At 56.0% G+C, this 19369-nt stretch overlaps 6 protein-coding genes across 6 annotated transcripts; 2 read left to right on the top strand and 4 right to left on the bottom strand.

Annotated features, from left to right (window-relative positions):
• Positions 1-619: 619 nt before the first annotated feature.
• PG985_016112 (uncharacterized protein) lies at positions 620-1984 on the bottom strand (the record flags this gene model as incomplete). The annotated part of the gene is made up of 2 exons (XM_066835878.1): positions 620-1273; positions 1328-1984. 2 exons carry the CDS (start codon positions 1982-1984, stop codon positions 620-622), a joined length of 1311 nt encoding a protein of 436 aa, XP_066677081.1.
• Positions 1985-2862: 878 nt separating this feature from the next.
• On the bottom strand, positions 2863-3990 carry PG985_016111 (uncharacterized protein; the record flags this gene model as incomplete). Its single annotated transcript, XM_066835877.1, has 1 exon — positions 2863-3990. The coding sequence occupies one exon, from the start codon at positions 3988-3990 to the stop codon at positions 2863-2865; it is 1128 nt and encodes a 375-aa protein (XP_066677080.1).
• A 720-nt stretch (positions 3991-4710) lies between these two features.
• On the top strand, positions 4711-5115 carry PG985_016110 (uncharacterized protein; the record flags this gene model as incomplete). The annotated part of the gene is made up of 1 exon (XM_066835876.1): positions 4711-5115. The coding sequence occupies one exon, from the start codon at positions 4711-4713 to the stop codon at positions 5113-5115; it is 405 nt and encodes a 134-aa protein (XP_066677079.1).
• A 2520-nt stretch (positions 5116-7635) lies between these two features.
• PG985_016109 (uncharacterized protein) lies at positions 7636-8703 on the bottom strand (the record flags this gene model as incomplete). The annotated part of the gene is made up of 1 exon (XM_066835875.1): positions 7636-8703. One exon carries the CDS (start codon positions 8701-8703, stop codon positions 7636-7638), a length of 1068 nt encoding a protein of 355 aa, XP_066677078.1.
• Positions 8704-11376: 2673 nt separating this feature from the next.
• Positions 11377-13100, bottom strand: PG985_016108 (thiamine pyrophosphate binding protein; the record flags this gene model as incomplete). Its single annotated transcript, XM_066835874.1, has 2 exons — positions 11377-11693; positions 11768-13100. The coding sequence occupies 2 exons, from the start codon at positions 13098-13100 to the stop codon at positions 11377-11379; spliced, it is 1650 nt and encodes a 549-aa protein (XP_066677077.1).
• Positions 13101-17397: 4297 nt separating this feature from the next.
• PG985_016107 (FAD-linked oxidoreductase YvdP 2) lies at positions 17398-19058 on the top strand (the record flags this gene model as incomplete). Its single annotated transcript, XM_066835873.1, has 4 exons — positions 17398-17654; positions 17719-17926; positions 17986-18111; positions 18174-19058. The coding sequence occupies 4 exons, from the start codon at positions 17398-17400 to the stop codon at positions 19056-19058; spliced, it is 1476 nt and encodes a 491-aa protein (XP_066677076.1).
• Between the last annotated feature and the right edge of the window lie 311 nt (positions 19059-19369).

Below are 19369 nucleotides of genomic sequence, written 5' to 3'. Positions count from 1 at the left end.
TAAAGAAGGAAGTTGTTGTAAACGGGATCGGCGAGAAGGATATTTACGTGAAGGGATCGCCGTAATGAAAATTCATGTGAGAGGAATCGCCGAGCTAGATAGCTATGTGAGGGGAGGTGCTGTTTATATAGGATTTCCTCCTGTCGGCGACCATTGAATACAATGTGTATGGCCAATGAATAATCGTGTTCAAGCTGCTATTATTCGATTCAAGGCACTGTCCTAAGCTCAGACTTATTCCTCACGTCTTCAGCACGTACTTGAAAACAAAGGTTCAATTACAATTGATTCGAGTGGACTAGTGGGACAATTATTCCAATGATTCGGATCTAAATTGGGGTCATACGTCTTGATGACACATTACTATGTTGAGCTACTTATACACAGACACTCCTGGGCATCATGATGTGTCTGATTTCGCAATGCATTCCCATTATATACGCACGCAGCATTCCTGCAGTCCTGTGGCTCTAAGGACACTAATGGTACTCCGAAACAATAGTCGATGATATGGTAAACCGGAGGGAATTGAATCCGTGATCGCCGCCGATGTGTCTGTAGCCAAGGAGGGATCTGTTCCATGGCGAGTAAATGATCACGACTGCCTCCCTTCCCAAGCTCATGCCCACACGAGATCCCACTCGTCTCCCTCCGAGCCAGTCTTTCGCTGTCTGGCTCTCTGGAGTAGCAAGTGCTCTGGGCCCTTTTCCTCGATGTCGTCGAAGAATGTGCGGTACAACTCGTCGGTGGCAAGGAAACCCCATGTAATTCCATCGTGAGGGAGGCCAGTAGTGGAGGTAGACACTGTGGTAGAAGAGATGTTACTGGAAGAGCCACTGTCGGGAGGCCTGTCGTCTGGAGTACTATCATCTGAGGAGCCGTGGTCCGAAGAACCATTGTCTGAAGGTTCGTTATTGTCCGAAGCGTCATCGTCCGAAGCGTCATCGTCCGAAGCGCCATCATCTTCGTCGGAAGATCCCAAGTCCGCGAACGCGCCCGGCAGCGTTCTCATCCACGACTGGGAGTCAAAGACGTCCATGGCGTGTACCAGCGTGCCCGGTGTGGTTTCGGGAACGGGGTCTTCATACAGGCGCCAGTCCTCCGCGTCGGCTGCGGGCGCCGGGGCGTAGCATGGGAAAACCACTTGGCGTATGCCCGCGCGAACCTCGGTTGAGAGCGGTGAGGAGGCGTTTCGAAGTGCAGGGGGGCGGTGGTCCAGGATCGACTCCAGGTCAAACGGGATGGCGTTGTATTTGAAGTCCGTCAAGGCCTCCTACGAAATCCTCGTCGTTAGTATCTTGCTCCATAGCCAATGAAACGGGAAGACATGATTGAACAACTGAAAGTCACTTGCCGTTAATTCCCGAAGTCCATAGTAGTTCTTCTGGTACCATTGCTCGAAGGGGTAGAACCTGGCGGTCGACAGGTTCAGGTATACACAGCCTCGGTGCTGCGGCTGCCTCTGCATGTCGTCTATGTCGCTGGCAAGATTATCATCCGCCACGAGTGCCACGTCCTCTTCCAGACCCTGACACCAACCGCCTCGATCATCCCACGCAGCGACGTCGGGGAAGCCGTACCTGGCCGGTTGCCGCGGGGTCCCCTCAAGATCCTCGAACGTCTTCTCCCACATGGGGTGGCTGATGCCTGGGTAGGGGGATTCCCGCTCGTAGATGTCGATGCGGGTTGCGTAGTGCCGGAGGGCCACCTCTCGTGTCATGTAGTTAACCTTGAGCAGGGGGCTGATCAAGCGCTTGAGCGGCAGGATCTTCAAGTCCAACACGGAGTGCTCTGCGTTATCTTCGTCTTCTTCATCGCCCGGAGATACGTAGACGATGACCATCCTGCGGGCCATCTCGGCCTCGGCGAAACATCTCCAGATCATCACTTTCAGCTCGTCTGGCAGGCGCTGATACTGGTGAAAGGTCGTGGTGTCGTGCTGTGGGCTGGTGCTTTCAACCGTGTGTTTCGCAATTGTCGACATTGTGGCGATAGAAGTCGTCTGGATAGAAGAGGCAGCAGCTGCTTGAGACGAAATCGTGCTTGGGGTTGGGTGTAGGTTGCAGGTAAGATTTCCTGTGTGAGGTCGCAGTTTATGACCGTTCGCAATTGATGGTGATTGAGACGGTGATTGAGACGGGGAATGATTGCGGAAGAGTGGTTGGGGCGAAAACAAAAAAGGCCAAGAAGAAAATAAAAGGTGAATTCGGAAGAACAGAGGTAAGAGAGAAAGCAAAGCAGGTCAATCAAGAAAGTAGGCAGGTATCAATACAGCAGCTTTCAAGGCGATTCTGTTGCTTGCATTCAATGTCGTGCTAGTGGGTTGGTCATCGCTTATTGGGAGCAGAGGGGTAGTGCCTCATGATAAGTAAGTAAACCTCAAGCTATAGGCCGTATGAAAACCTGCTTATTAGGTACCTGTATCATAAATCTGAGATCGATCCAGGCTTCCGTGCTATCCCCAACGCCTGCGCAAGCACCACCATTCCAGCACAACTTCCTCACGCCAGCTACAACAACATGTTTGTACCGTAATCGCCCGACCGTACAGGCTACGACTCGATGCTCGTACTCGGTGTTGGTTGGTCCCAGGGGTCACGGCAGTGCTTACAAGCGTTTGGATCTTGCTTGGGGCACTCATTTCGACTCCTCCCGGCTCTAGATGACGGTGCAGCCTAGGTCTGGTATTATTAAAACAAGTAAGATGTGAAGACAACTGATATGGAAATTAAGCATCGACTACCATGGTCAGCCACTAAAAAAAGAGACCCCAAGGCATTGGACATATAGTAAGAATATGGTGGCTTAAGGTGTAGAAACGCGAAAGCAAGGAGATATGTACACCCGTCCTTCCGCCCGCAACTAGTCGAAGATCATGTCGAAATCCACCTCATCCTCTTCGTTACTGTCATACCCCTCATCCGTGCCCCAGTCCAGCCACCCCATCTCATCCTCGGCGTCGTCGGGACCGCGGACCAGCTTGACCTTGGCGATGCGGAGGTGGTCGGGCCCCTTGTCCTCGATGTCGTCGTAGAAGCAGCGGCTCATCTCGGGCGTGGTCACGTACCCCCCGATCGAGCCCTCGGGCGAAAAGGCGCGGGGCAGCAACCTCGGGCCCCACGTGTGGAATATCTTGGTCGACGAGACACCGCTGCTGACTCCACCTGGTGCTGTTGCTCCCGCTGCTGTTGTCGGACCGTGTCGGCTTGCTCTGTCGGAGGAGCGGTCGGAGGGAGCCTCAAACACCACGTTGCGAATCCGCGCCATCATCTCCGGTAGCAGCGCCGCCGACGCGTTCCGCAAGATGGGCGGGCGCCGTGCCAGGATCTTCTCGAGGTTGAACGGGGCCCAGTGGTACTTGTAGTCCAGCATCGCGTCCGCCAGGGCCCGGAGCCCGTACGCCTCCGGCCGGCCCCGGGGGTGGTACCGCCAGCGGTCGTAGAAGAGGAACCGGTCCGTTTCGAGGTCGAGGTGGACGCGGCCGCGGTGGGGGTATCGCGAGGACCCCGTCGTCTCCGCCAGCAGCTCGATGGCGGCCTTGCGGCCCGTGTTGATCTGGTCCTCGGAGCGGCAGCAGACGAGGTACTCGAGGTATCTGGCCCAGTCTCCCTCGGGAGCCCACGCCGCCGTGCGGGGATGCCTGTACAGCGGGGGCCAGGCAGTCCGTTCGTAGTCGGCCCTGTTGGGCTCGTCGGGGAGGCTCCAGGGCACGGGCGAGCCGAGCTCGTACAGGTTGACGGGCGTGCGGTAATGCCGCAGCGCCGCCTGGCGGGATTGCGCGCTTACCGAGAGCAGGGGGCTGACGAGCCGCTTCAGCGGCATGAGGTAGAGGTTCAAGCGCGGCGTGTTGTTGAGCGGGTCGAACTTGACGCTGTTGTGCACGACGACGATGCGGCTGGCCGCCTCGGCGCGGGCGAACTCCTTCCAGACCATGTCTCGGAGCTCGGGAGGGAGGCGGGGGAATTGGGGGAAGAAGGGCGTTTCGGCCATGGCGGATTGACGCGAAAAGGATGACGGCCTCGAAGGAAATAGCTAGATGTCCTGTCTATCTCTGTGTGCTCTCCGCAATGATATTAATCTTCTTTTTTTCCTATCTTTTTTTTTTCGATTCATACCAAGGGTTCTCGGCAGAAATAAAAGACTCACACAGAGTAGGTTACCCCAAAAATCATAAACTCAAAAACAAGGTATCATAGAGAAGTCTACCCCTGAACTCGACGGTGGTTTCATGGGAACGATACTTATAAAGAGCAAATTAATCCACAAGGAGTACATATAAGTGGAGAGCTTTAGGAACCTCGAAATATTCTCAATATTAGTGACCAGGGCTGAATTAGAATCTGGGAAAATATTGACAGATTGATCCACAGATGGGACGAAAGTTACTCCTTTTTAACTTTTGGATAAACACGATAGCCACCAGGATAAGCAGCAGGTTTGGAAGTAACCAGACCGTCTACTCACACATTGCTGGAGCTGACTGGTATGATCAAACGTTGCAGGCTGGCCAGATCTACATCATTAACGGTTCTCTGCAAGATCAAAAAGATCTTGACTCATAAGCATAATACAGTCACAACGTCGTATCATCAACACAAGCGGCAATAGGCAAAGTTGATGTCCGTCAAACCAAATAGCAAACACGAGAGAGCGCGGGTCATTGGGAAATCACATGTATCCAATGAAGGTTTCTTATTGGATTTCACAACTATGGCGCGATTCTCAAGTGCCAATAACACCACCCCTCAGGGCCGGCTACTCGTCCACCGCGAGAGCGACATACACCTCGATAGGGAGAATAGGGTTCCCCTGATCGTCCAGGTCCGGCAAGTCGTCCTCGATCTCAATCTTGCGCATCTTAGTCTTCCGCAGCGCCAGGTGCTCGGCGCCCTTGTCCTCGAGGTCGTCGAAGAAGCTCCGGAACATCTCCTCGGTCACGTCGTAGGTCCAGAGGCAGTCGTTCTCCGGCGTCAGGGCCTGGGGGCAGCACTCGCCCAGCAGCCAGGCGCCGAACACCGGGCACGGGGGCAACACGGGCGGTTCTTGCGGGATCCGGGCGAGCTCGTGCTCGGCAAAGGCCAGGTGGCGGATCTGGCCCAGGACCTCGTCGGGTAGGCCCGCCGAGGCGAACCGAAGCGGCGCGGGGCGGCGGCGGTCCAAGACCTCGCGCAGGTGAAAGGGGGTTTCGTGGTACTGGAAGTCGGTCAGGGCGTCCGACAGGGCCCGCAGGCCGTAGGTGCGCCTCGGTCCCCGCAGGCCGTCGTGGCGCTCGAACGAACTGCCGTACCAGTGACCGGAGGCAGGCGCCCATGGCAACGTTCCGGCGAAGCGGTCCGTCGCCAGGTTCAGATAGACGCAGCCGCGATAGGCCTTCACGTCGGCGGGCTCGTACATCATGATTTTGTGGGCCTGCCATATGACGTACTCGTCGACATCCACGCACACGGTCCTGCGATCGACCCACCCAGGCTCCTCCGGATACGTCCATCGCCACCGGGGTATCGCCCGTGTCTGCCACATCTCGGCCGCCTCGCACGGCCGGATCCACGTGTCCTCCCGCGCCTCTCGCTCCTTGACAGCCTCTTCGTACGCGTTCCGCTCCGCGACTTCCACATAATACGTAACTCTGTAATCACGGTAAGGCGGGCAGGGAACGGTAGCACGATAAGTAAAGGGCGCACGCGGCAGGTCGAATATGTCGAGGCGGGTGGTGTACTGCTCAAGCGCCACGGCGCGGGCCTGGCTGTCGACGGAGAGGAGGGGGCTCACCAGCCACTTGGAGGGCATCACTCGCAGTGTCAGGGGATACGGAATTTTGGCAAGATCGCGGCGATGGGCTTCTTCCTCATCCAGACCCGTGTATTCATGGTAAAGTACTAACCGGTTGGCCGCCTCAATCTGGATGAACTGCTTCCATACCATGATCTGGATTTAAGGCGGGAAGCGGGAGAACTGCGGGAACTCTGGAGGCATCGTGGGAGACGAGTCGCTGCACTCACTGGGAGCCTCTTGCTGAAGAGAGTGCTTTGGTTCTTGTGCCATCTAGACCTTGTCAGTTGGTTTTGACTTGTATCGCTACAGGCCAGCGACGCTGTTTCTTACCTTGATAAAATGAAGAGGCAAGAGGAATGTAGAATGCAGAGAACTATGTGATTCCCACCTGCAGGAGTTTACACCGCCGTTGGTATGTTTGCCAAAGAAAGCAGGTCAATTAAATACATACAGACATAAAGGAGATCCTCTCCGACAGCCGGAATAGGAGTCATAGGTAGTCTCCTGGCTTTAAGGTTTATAACTCAACTAATCGCATACGAGAATGGCCAGGTCCGACATAACATATCGATAGAAATACGCCTGAATGATACCTCATGAGAATCAGACCTAATAAGGGACTTCCGGTGTTCATTCCCTACTGTTCTAATGTTTAATTCATATTATCCTAATATGTCATAAGTGAGGGAGTAACTACTCATTCTGGAAGTTCTTATCATTCCTTTATGAGCCATAATGATTACTCCAAGAAGAGTAAAATTTGATGCCGAGAGTCGATAAATAGCAGAAGAAGAGACGGGCGAACTACCGTTATGCAATAGCATCGGCAAGATGGCAAAGCGCGTTTGCTATTGAATAGCCTCGAGAAGAGGACGAATCAGGGGAAAAGCTGACGTTCGCTTCTGGCTTAGGGGGGAGCTTGGATCATGTTTATTTGGATTGGCAATGAGCAAGATACAACTTCCAAAGAGGTTCCCAAAATGGGCTACCGTGTAGTCAGAGATAACTAGGCTCTAGGTAACCTCACATATGCTCATTAGGTCAATTCCAATTCATCATCCCCAAATGTAGATAGATGTGCTCTGCCACCTGTTAAACCCTGCGCACCCCCGGAAATCCCCAAAGTAGAAGGCCGGCTGAAGATCAACCAAGGAAACCAAGACGTAGGCGAATAAGGAGGACGGAAACCCATGAAAAGGATTGAATACTACCGGAAAAATATGTGTGAACGGGTATCATGTGTACGCGAAAGAAAAGGACAAAAAGTAGACGTATCCCCATCCCATACCCCTCCTGCTATGCTGTCAACTTCTGACTATCCAGTTCGCCCAACAAGTGCCTTCCATGCATGCGTGCGTGCGTACAATTACGCCTCAACCCCTGATTTTCGTTCCATTCTCTCACATTCCCCTTCTTTCCTGTAACTCAGACACAGCTAGGCGACCATAGGTTGCTTGCCCTTCTCCTCAATACCCCAAGGACGGAGGGGCGGGACGGAACAGGTAATACTGATCAATAACATGCCTTGGCCTCATCCATTCGTACCACGTGAATAACAGAACAATGACGCTAGATCCTCCCAATGCTCGTTACGCAAATGAAAACATGCCTTTCATGACCCGCTGTCCCCAGTAATCCTCATCATTAATGGTGATGTCCCTCGCCATCATCACCCCCACCATGTCTTCCACCGAAACCGTGTGCGGTTTGCATGGTGCTGTGTTGTGAGTGGCTGAACATATGATTCGGCTGGGTCCCATGGCCAGCAAATCGGGTAGTGTCTCCACGTTCGCCCCGTGGATACTCGAGGCCTCCTTCAGCCTGAGTCATAGTACTCGTAGCGGTACAAGTATAACAACCTGCTCACGCCGCCGTGCTGTCGACCTGAACCTCTCTCCGCCGATGCTCCAGCTTCAGAACCGGCACGCGGCCAATCTCCGCCATACCACCCCCACCGCATGCTGCGCCATTGTTATTGCTGCTCATCGCCTGCCCGTCGCGGAGCTCCTCCCAGTGGCGCCGCAGCGTCTCTTCGCTCACGACTAGCTCGAACCCGGCCAGGAAACAGAAACTGATCTCGAGTCGCGCGAGCTCGGCCTCGCTCACGCCGCCGACGCGGGCGACCTTTTTGTGCGGGTACGACAGGTCCTCTAGGGCCTTCATGGCGACGCGCAGGCCGGCCAGCAGCAGGCGGTGACAGTTGCGCCGCGTGACGGGGATGACGCGCTCTTCGACCGCCAACCTGAATATGTAGAGGGACGTTGCGAGGTAGACGGCCGTGCTCATGGGGCAGAAACGGTGCATTCGCAGCAGGTAGTCCTCGATGCTGATGGGCGGCGGCGCCTTGCTGTAGAATTTGCGCGTAATTGCGCTATGCTGCAGGTTCAGCGGCTGCGAGTTGGCGCCGATTACGACGTAGGGCTCGGGCGTTGCCGGCGGCGGCGGGGGTGAAGTGGGAGTGTGTCGCAGCTTGACACCGTCGATGGGTGCTTGCGGCGGGAAGAAGGGCGAGGAAGCTTGGGCAGCCGCAGCAGCGTTGGCTTGGTCTTGCGCCTGGGCTTGTTGTTGTAATCGCAGCAAGCTCCTCTCGGAGTGCACGCGCACGATGTCGGCCTTCTCCTTTGCGAATCCGCGCATGTGGGGGATCGTGGGACTCGTCGGGGGCGGTGTCGGGGGTATGTCGCCGGTCACGCGCACCAATGCCTCGATGCCGCCCGACAGTAGCTTGAGGGCGGCGATGGGGCTGAGCTTGAAGAGGTCTTGCGACGAGATGCTGGGCGCATGGTGGAGGGGTGGCGGCGTGCGCGCCTGTCCAATCAGTCGCGGGTCTGCGGAGGGTATGGGCGCCGGCGGAGGGGATGTCGGGGTCGGTTGCTTGGGAGGGTCTTCGGAGGGGCCCAGAGCATCTCCGGACGCATCATCGTTGGACATGGCGGCTTATATTAGGTGCAAGTCGTGTTCGTGAAGTTCTTGTTCACCACACTGCCTTTTACCGGCAGATGGGACTCGTTTATCGGGACGAATCGCTTGCTTCTTGCTAGAGTCGGCTCGAGTGTTGGCTCCTGTTACAATGCCGGCCTTCCATAAATACTTCGTTTCAAATTTTGGCCGGGGTCGGGGGGCGAAAGATAGGGAAAAAAAAGTCGAAGTTGGCGCAGAATCTAGGGTCCAGTAAAGTGGGCAGGGTTTGGGGTCTCGATTTCGTCGTCGATGCAGCGAAGTGGGCTACCGTACCGACTGAGGTTTGGGGTGCGCGACGAGCCTCATATCAAGATCATGTAGAACAAAGCACATGATTTCACTCCCACGTCGCGTCGTCCGAAGTTGCACACAAACACCAACACTCACACACGCTACGCGGACATACAATGAGGTAACAAGGTAGTGCGAGTAGAGTGGGCGGGATAGAGGAGTGAGAGGGAGTGCGCAGAAAGCAACAGCAACAAGAAAGGAGGAATGGCGCCTAAAATACGTGTCGCGTGGTAAGTCGCGGTTTGCGCAGCTTGTGCGTATCACGAGAGCGATCGATCAGAAAGCGCAGGTTTCCGTTACGTTTGTTTCGCCGCCGTCTGCTGTCTTGGCCTCCCTACTTTCTTGGTGCCCTGGGCTGCTGGGGTGGTGCAGGTGGTGCGAATGTGGGATGTTCAGGAGCATGCGTGGGTTGAGCTGGAGGCGGGTCGGGTTGCTTTCATCTCAAAGTGAGGGGTAGGACTGGAGGAGGACAAGACCAGGACAAGACCAGGACCAGACGCGAAGAGATGGGGCCGAGTCATGGTTTGATCAATTTCCGCCTGTGAAAACGAGATCAGGAATTGATCGAGAACCAGGTAATCCAGGTCGCTATAGGCATCGTTATATGTATCTGGATGGATGGAGATGGCCATGCATATGGCTGTCAGTTATCGTGCCATTTTCCTCGCGTCGGGTCGCCTGAACGGAAGGAAAGGTGGGCGGGCGACAGGCGCTGGACGCTGAACGGGTAGTGGGTGGATTTAGTTGGTGGGTGGGATGCGTGCGCGCGTGCAGCAGGCACCTTGGCACCCAACCTCTAAAACACATGGCCAATGCCCGCTGGCTAATAACAAGGCGGGAGAAGCGTCCCGGGCGCCTTTCCTCAATTCTTCGGATCGCTTAGATCAGGCACTTGCGTGGGATCGGCAGCGTACTTTACCTACCCCGCCATCAACACCAGTGATCTAGGCCCCCTCGGTCACCTGCGGGCTTGTAGCTATCTGACTTGCTGCCTTGGGAGTAACTGAGTGCCTGCCGGGTAGTTGGAAGTTGAGGCACCTTGGAAAGCAACACTGCATTTGCTGGATAGGAAAAGATCCACCTATGAGAAAACGTTCGAGTCTCTTTCGACTCCCAATCTCGAGATGCAGAGCGGGGCCAGGCGCAGTCTTCCCCAGAAAAAAGAACATTGAGAAAAATACTCTGGAGCAAGATGGGAAAAAGGCAAGCCCCAATCTCGGGGTCCCTGGCCGGCGGCCCTCAACCTTCAGGGTCCCCTTCCCTCTAGCGAGGTCAATACGGACAAGCGCCTGCAGATTTGAAGGCCTCGTGACAGGCCTAATATCCACAACAGCCGCCCAATTCGGTATCTGACAGCCCAGGACATGTTCATTTTCTTGGCTGGCCCAAGTCAAGAAACTAGAGGACATATCGGGATTGCATGGAGGGTGAGACCGCTCAGCAAAAGATCGAGTTGGGCCAGCAGCATTCCCTGGCTGGCATCTAATTCCGGGGTTTGAGATAGGACCTGAGCTAATGCATTCCTTCTCCAACATCGTGCCTACCATTGTGAAACAGAACTTGATACTTGACGCATTCATCATCCATCCGACCCGATGAGAGCAAATATAAAAATTAAGGCTGTAGATATACAGCCTTCGATCCTGCATCGCAACATTTCGTCCCACGAAACTGCAAAAAGCGAACTTGGGTTCAAATGAAATTGCACTAGCCGCGAATCGAACGCGGGGCCCATCGATGGCAACGATGGATTTTACCACTAAACCACTAGTGCGAATTGCTTTGATGTCTTCCGACTGATGAACAAAACCACTTTTACAGTAATATATATACCAGCAATCTTCTGGGCAGGTGTATATAATTGCATAGTTTGCCTCACCCACATAGAGACGAATAAAGTGATCAAACTATGAGCCACAAACCCTTTGGAAAGGGACAGAGAAGACGTCAATACCTTGTAAATACCTCTTACCTGGCACACCGTGGGTATCGTGGGTTACCTTTCTCTGATGCCATGGCGATGGCTGCCATCATCAAATGTCGATCTAGACGCGACACAAGCAATTGAGCAACCCATTCCCATAGCACTTTAGCTAAAAATTACCAAAGCAAGCTTAACATCGTAGTGTAATGAGTGTTGGCATTCTTTAGGTTATTGCGTACATATACGACCTCAATGAACAAGCATCGCCGCGTTGCGTCACGTAAGCAATCATGCTACTCCACCGCGAACTCAAAGTCTTTAATATAATATAGGTAGCGATATAGTAGCCCAGTACGTACGATGCTTACCTAGGTAGGCATCCAACCCTTGCCCAGCATCTGTACGCGCACTCAAGGTGAACCCCCAGCTCAGCACCCCGAAACCACCTTACAATCCAGCACCGCGCTCTGCCCGCCCTTGACCGCCGCAATGGCCTGCTGCAGCACCCCCTCGAGCTCGTCCGCCTTCTCGACCTTGGCCGCGAACAGCTCCCCGCCCGCCGCCGCCTTGGCGATGCCCGAGAAGTCCGGCACGGGATCGAACGAGATGTTAATCTCCTCGTTGGTGGCCTTGGAGCCCAGGCCCTCGGGGTGCACCAGCTGCAGCGACTTTCGGGGCGCGTTCCAGCCTGTGGCCAAGAGGTTCGAGTCAGCATTCGTCTTTCTTACGTGAAAGGACTTTCCATCTGATTGGGAGAGCATAGCATATCATAGCTCGAAGAGTGACGAGAAAATGAAAGAAAGGGTAAGGAAAACATACCTTTGTTGTTCAACACAATCGTCAAAACCGGAATCCCATACCGCCGCGAGATCCAGTAAACGCTCCCGGGCACGCTGAAGAGGAACGTCCCGTCGCCCACGACCTGCACCACGAACTGCCCCTTCCCTTGCCCGCCGGCCAGCGCGTCGCTCGCCAGCTTGATCCCCAGCGCGCCGCCGCCCGACCAGCCGAGCCCGCCGCCGCCGCAGTTGATCCAGGACCCGGGCAGCTCGGGCTGCAGGTTGTCGTGCACGAAGGCCGTGTTGGTGACGGCCTCGATGGCCCAGATGGTGTCGCGCGGCACCAGGCCCTTGAGCGTCTTGCAAAGGTAGCCCGTCCCGAACTGCCCGTCCGCCGCCGGCTTCGTCCGCGCCGCGATGTCGTCGAGCTTCTGGGCGTGCGCCGCGACCAGGGCGTCCCAGGCCTGGGTGGCCGACTCGCTGTTAAGCTGGCTGCCGAAGGCGGTCTTCAGGTGCGCCGTCACCTGCTCGACCGAGGTCAAGGCGTCGGCGCGGTACCGGTGCTGCGCCGGCACGTAGAAGAGCGGCATCATCTGCTTGAGCGGGTCGACGTCGATGTGGAACACCTTGGCGTCGGCGGCCGGCTTGTTCTGCGTTGGGATCCAGGGCACGTCGCAGTCCAAGATGACGATGACGTCGGCCTCGCGGATCTCGGCGCCGACGCCGAAGCGCAGGCCCAGCCAGGCCGGGTGCGTGGCGGGGAAGCACATGTCGCTGCCGCCCGTGTCGAGCACCCGCAGCCCCTTGACCGTGTTGGCCAGCTCCACGAGCGCGGCGGGGACCTGGTGGTTCCGGCCCGAGTAGCCCGTGATGAGGAGGGGCTTCTTGGCCGCGGCGAGCGCCTCGGCGATCTGGGCGACGGCGCGCTGGGGGAGCCCGCCGAGCTCGACGCGGTCCCAGACGCCCTGCTCGAGGTGGTAGGGCTCGATGTCCTCCTCCATGACCTCGCGGGCGCCGACGAGGTAGACCGGGCCCTGGGGGTCGCTGGTGGCGAACTGGAGGGCGCGGTTGACCATCTGCTTGATGTTGCGGCCCGTCTTGACCTCGGCCGCGTACCGGCAGTACTGGCCCAGGATCTGCTTCTGGTCCGGTACGTCCTGGATCCAGTGGATGTACTCGGTGCGGGACCCGCGCATCTCGCCCTCGAGCGTGAACGGGCTCATGCCCGCGAACACCAGCACGGGCGCCCGCCCGGTGCTGGCGTTGTGCACCGCGGCGCCCAGCCCCTGCGTGCCGACGTCCACATGCACAATGACCACCTGCGGCTTCCCGGTGAGACGCGCGTAACCGTCGGCCATGGACATGGCTACCATCTAGAAATAGGCGGAAAGCAAAAAACACGTCAGTGTCACCTGGGAACGGGTACAGGCACAACGTCGGGTTTCACAAGGGGGTGCATCTACCTCATTGGGACATGTGATAATCCGGGGAAACTGGCCTTTCTTCTCATTTTGCCCCTTCACCATGGCCTCGATGATACTAGGATGGTCCGAGCCCAGGTTGACGAAGCAATGCGTTATGCCAGCCTCCCATATTGCTTCGAAAAACGCAAATGAAGCCGTATACATATTGTTAGGGTTTGGGGAAGGAAGAGTGCGGGCGACTACTTTTAGGTTTGGGGTTTAGGGATGATGGAAAGTCCTGTCGTGGTCCCCGAGATCTGTAGTAGCTCCGAGGTGGAAGGCGGGTAGATTGTGATAGAGTTGGAGATGTACAAGTAGGAGTATGTATAGGAGAGGGAGAGGTCTGTCAAATAGTAGGACCCGAAGTGAGCCGCCAAGCATGAGGGGACCTGCATGGCCCAAGGGAGACGACGAGGAAGAGCCGAGCCCGGCATCTTTATCCCAGTTCTGGCCGCAGCAGTGCACATCATGTAGGGGCAGTAGCCGCCGCCGCAGCAGCGATAAGCTCCAGTGGGATAGCAGAGTTATTCCGGGGAATGTATGACCCAGTAGTGGCAGTAGGCCATTCCTACAGCATCAGCGCTACCCCGCGGCTCGGGATTTAGTGACAATCTGTCATGTCTCGCCCACTCGCGCGCCCTTGCGTCGCCCGCAGCCGCGATGTCGCTGCGAAAAGAAGAACCGTGACGGCCAGGCGCGGGCTGTGATAGGGCAGCGGTCCAGGAGCTACGAGTCGCCGGTGCAGTAGCGGGCGCTGCGGATCTGCGCCATGCCCCAAAGTGTCGTGGGTGGTGACTGAGAGTGGATCGTGTTGGTGACGAGTATTGCTGGAGGTGGTGGTTTAGGGCGTGGGGTAGTCGGTGGTACCCCAATGTTTTGGCGGGGTAAGGGATGATGCCGGTAGGTCCTACGGCTGCTAGCAGTGCATTATCAGTGTTCCTCCGTCAGCACCCGCAGGTTTTGGACCACGGGGATCGTCATGCGGGGTTAAAGCCGGGTAGGGGACCGGGAAGCAGAGGGTTGAAGCGCTTGTTCTCTCTGATGGTTGGCGCAAACTGCCAAAAAGTTGATCTGTCTAAGTTGAAACATTCTTATGGGACCAAACATTTCGGGTTGGAATGTGCCGATACGTGCTGGAGTGGGTGGATAAACGCCCAAGAAAGCTTCGCTGGATGGAATGTTGGTAAAAACGCAGCTTCCTCGACATACGCATCATATATACATGTATATGAAGCTCGTGCACTTCAAATTGATCTTTGGTTTTCACCTTATCATGTTTCTCGATATTACACTGTTCTATCTGCCAATGCCCGACGACCTCCCGTGGCCTTTCTACTTGAACCTTCACTACATCGACTTACCTACGCGCATGCCCAACTCTACCAACTTTGGTATTGCGAAAACGTCTAACCCCGAAGACACATGTAGACGCTCTGTGCCTGGCACACGTTCCATTCGCTGGTTAGCTTGGGAGCATCTCGGGAGGTTCGGGACCGCTTTAAGCGGTTGAGGCAACGCATCCCGTGCAGCCAGCTCTAAGAATTTCGGGTCATCCATATGACTATTTGCAGATATTGGCAGATCACCTATCCATCCTCCGTAAGACACCAAGAGACATTGTAAAAGTAGCTAATAGTCCATCATGTGCTCTGCGTGCGTCGGCATTTACGTAAGTCACGGCAAACCACGATGCGCTTAGAATCGGCTTCATTGACGATCACGAGGCCGAAGCCGAAGCGGAATGAAGAGCCTCATGCCCAGAGCCGCTGTGCCGGTAGGTTGCCGATCCTACGGCAATGGACGGAGAATCTAAGGTGATTGACATGGACCTGGCTGCAATGGCTTGATTAATTGGTATTAGGCCAATGTCAAGGAGATGAGACTCACGTATATAGCCAGTGGCTTCCAACACCCCCAAGAATGAACCGGCGTCGACCCTGGGAGATCGAAATGTGTATTCAGCTGAACGCCAACGTCAATTGAAGAGCCCCCTATCCCTATTGAATGTATTATCTTCCTACCATTGAACCCAATTCATCCTATTCGAGTCACATTGACTGAGCAGTTTCGGGACCGGTCTGAACCCACTACATTGGCACTCACCGCTTAGCGCCTGACCGACCTTGCGCCACACGGCGACACAAGCCTCCTTATATGTAGTAGCCTATATCGCCTCTTTGAGAGACAACTCAGCGATGGCGTAGACTTGGATGCCCTGGGCTTTTCTTGATGGGAAAAGAAGCAACGGGCAAATGTATCCATCTGACTCGGGCGCAACAGAACTTGGCGACCTGAACGATGATGAAATCATAGCGGGACCACGAGGGACCGCGGGGCGCGCTGAGGCCTCAGCACAACTGGTAGCCGGAGAGGCTGCCACGTCTCCGACCTACACGTTCTAGCTCGTGTAGACTCGGCGATCTAATGACCTCAGCTCCGGACTAGACAACTTTCGAGACGCCTTGCTTGCCTGGCTTTTGCAGCACCAATTGTGCTGGTCGCTGAGCTGAGAATCTTGAGTGGAAATGTGGTGGGAAGTCAACAAATATAGCGGAAGAATGGCGGAAGCCTTCAATGTTCCACGACCGCGGTGGTAGGCTTTTTTTCTCCTGTGGCAGGGGTTCCGGAAGCGCCCAGCACCAGAGCTTGGTTAGTGGTCTGCGAGCCCACTACCAGCCACCAAAACCAGGTTCCGGGTTCATGCGCATCAATTGTATAGGGTTCTATCCGTAATTATCAGACATCGATCAAGACGAACATGGACGCCCTCTCGGCGCAGGCAATCAGAGTCAAAATTACAAGTAGAAGATAAGAGGTGAGATAAAGTGGCAATTAAACCCTGATCGGGAAGAGAAAAGTTGAGATAGAGTGATGGAGATGTCTTAGACGGCCCGAGATTACCAGAGGGGTGGCTTTTACGGTAGGTTGCGAACTGGATCTCCAAAAAGAATGCCACTGGGCGACAGGGGGCAGCAAGAGCGTCCGGCGACAACGATTGGCCTAGCTTCCGCCACGACGGTTTGGGCGTTGCAGAATAGCGCAACGGCTCGTGTAACTCGCAACGCGACTGGCTGCCGACCACGAAACAAGGCCTTCGACGCCTGTCAACCCCAGCTTCCACGGCTTCCCAGCTCTCCCAATTACGTCGCCAGAGTCGCCCAACCTGGGATGACGAGCTGCCAAGCGTGGAGCAGCATCGTGGAACCCCCTAACTCGCATTAGACGACAAACATGTGTTTGACGCTGATTAACAAGCCATGCACGCTTTGCAAAGATTCGCTCGCAGGCGCCCGGATGGGGTCTGCCCATTGTGTTCATCCACCCGCCGTATCTCCAAGAGGGCTCCTCCGATGCCGATGGAACGATCGCAACTGCAACACACCCAAGGTGAACATCTCAATGCATTGTCTCCCATGCGCCCTGACTGGCTGGCGACAGACTGGGGCATGAATAACCAAGCCAATTAAGGCCGGTGGCGACGTCAAACCACAGCCAAATTCGCGAAGCCGGCCTTGGAGATTGGTCCAGCAATGCAGAGGCGACAAGCGACCCGGCAGCATTGGACCATGTCGCCAGCGTGCCAGGATGCCACTGACCACCGATCGCAATAAACACCGGGGTAGATGTCACCTCCAGCATTCTCCTGGCCCTGCCAGCCTGCACCGCCCGGGCTCTGGACCTGGCAAACGTGAGGTATTCTGGGTCCCTTGTCCAACGTCGATCGGCAATTTACCCGTCATACTGTAAATAATGGATAAAAAAAAATCAAGGCAGGGGGATACACATCCCACCGACTCACCAGCCATGACGGGTAATTGGAGCATCTGCGCCCTCCTCACCGTATGTATCTGGCCGGTGGTGCAAGTGCGTCCGGGATACAAAGTCTGTTTAAATGCAACCGCTCCCCCATCGTCTCCCTCCCATGACACTTCGTGCGACCCAGTGACGCTGCTTAAGTTGGCCTCTTTCCATCTTGACCAAGTCGGCGATTGTTTCCCTCTCTCTCGCTCACGCCTAAGGTCCTTCGCTACCCTTATCCACTCGTTCCTAGGTTCAACCCACTTTGGATTTCGACAACTCGACACGAGACCTATGAATAATCTGTGATAGGTTACCACGACGACATCTTCTGGAAATAAAATAAGCAACACATACTTGCCTTGGGAGGAATTGATCGGCAACATACATCCGCTCACCAGCACTCACCATGGGCCAAGGATCTAGCTCGCCGTCGCCGCTGGCCACCTGCCTCAACGAGGTCTGCAATGGCCGGAGCAGCTGCGTCGCGTATCCCGACACCCCACTCTATCAGATCGCCTGGGTCAACCGCTACAACCTCGACATCCCCGTGAATCCCGCCGCCGTGGCCCGCCCAGACACGGCCGAAGATGTGGCCGGCTTCATCAAATGCGCCGCCACGAATAACGTCCAGGTGCAAGCCAAGTCGGGCGGGCATTCCTATGCGTACGTATACGCCACGCCCTACCTACCCCTACCTTTGACACGGCCAAGCTGACAAGCCCAACAGCAACTTCGGCGTCGGCGGCAAAGATGGCGAGCTCGTCATCGACCTCAAGAACATGCAGCACTTCTCTATGGACACCAACACCTGGCAGGCCACCATCGGCGCCGGCACGAAGCTGGGCGATGTCACCGACCGGCTCCATAAGAACGGCAAGAGGGCCATGGCTCATGGCACGTGCCCGGGCGTAGGCATCGGTGGTCATGCAACAATCGTGAGTTGACCGAACCGCCCTAATGCACGCATGTGCGGTGTACTGACTGTTTCTCTCAGGGTGGCTTAGGACCCTCGTCGCGCATGTGGGGATCATGCCTCGACCACGTGATGGAGGTCGAGGTGGTGACGGCCGACGGCAAGATCCAGCGGGCCAGCGAAAAGGAAAACTCCGACTTGTTCTTCGTAAGAACACCCATCCATGCGATATCGTGTTTTCACCGGCAAGACTGACTCTCGGTGTGTAGGCTTTGAAGGGCGCCGGCGCAAGCTATGGCGTCATTACCGAATTCGTCATGAAGACGCACCCCGAACCCGGTAGTGTGGTCGAGTACAGCTTCTCTTTGACTTTCGGTAAACACGCAGACATGGTCGACGTCTTCGAGCAGTGGCAGAAGCTGATCAGCGACCCGGAACTGGACCGCCGGTTCGGCACCGAGATTGTGATGCACGAGCTCGGCCTCATCATCACGGCCACCTTCTACGGCACCGAGGAGGAGTTCCAGGCGACGGGCATCCCCGACAAGATCCCCAAGGGCAAGATCTCGGTCGTCATCGACGACTGGCTGGCGGTGCTGACGCAGCAGGCCGAGGACGCGGCCCTGTACCTGTCGGACATCCGCAGCGCCTTCACGGCGCGCAGCCTGGCGTTCAAGAGCGACGAGCTCATGTCGCGCGACGGCATCACCAAGATGATGAAGTACCTCGACGACCAGGACCGCGGCACGCTCATCTGGTTCCTCATCTTCGACGCGACCGGCGGCGCCATCAGCGACGTGCCGATGAACGCGACGGCGTACTCGCACCGCGACAAGGTCATGTTCGCGCAGGGCTACGGCATCGGCATCCCGACCCTGACCCAGACGACCAAGGACTTCATGAACGGCCTCATCGACACCATCCAGGGCACCGTCCCGCAGACCCTGACTACGTACCCGGGCTACGTCGACCCCCAGCTCGCCAACGCGCAACAGTCGTACTGGGGGCCCAACCTCGACGCCCTCAGCCAGATCAAGTCCAAGTGGGATCCCCGGGACATGTTCCACAACCCCCAGAGCGTCGCGCCCCAGACGCTTAACGCGCGCCAGGAGTCGTCGGCGGCGGGCGGCGGCAGTCGGTTGCGCGTGCTGTAGGAGGCCGTCTCTAGCAACAACAGCGCAGCGCCACCTTCTTCGTCTTCTCCCGAAGTTGAAGAAGAGAAGAAAAGGCGGGAAATGATTAAACTCTTACTTCTTACGATTGTCACGACCACCTTATTAGTACTGCTTGTCTTAATTTGATACCCGGAAATGCACCAATTAGCTAGACTAATACCAGCAATGATCGACGCCTAACCTTATGTCTTCTGTCCTATCAGGTTGTCGGGGTCTCGGTTCAGCTCGTCAACATTCGCTAGTGCGTGCATGTCCCCTTGTCCCCGTGAGCGCAAACTATATCTGTAGCT

The sequence above is a fragment of the Apiospora marii genome, assembly GCF_038362585.1.
Source record: "Apiospora marii strain CBS 49790 chromosome Unknown utg000013l_segment0_segment0, whole genome shotgun sequence".
NCBI classification, from domain to species: Eukaryota; Fungi; Ascomycota; class Sordariomycetes; order Amphisphaeriales; family Apiosporaceae; genus Apiospora; species Apiospora marii.
Note: the sequence above shows the minus strand (reverse complement) of the source record. Positions and strands in the feature narration are given on the sequence as shown.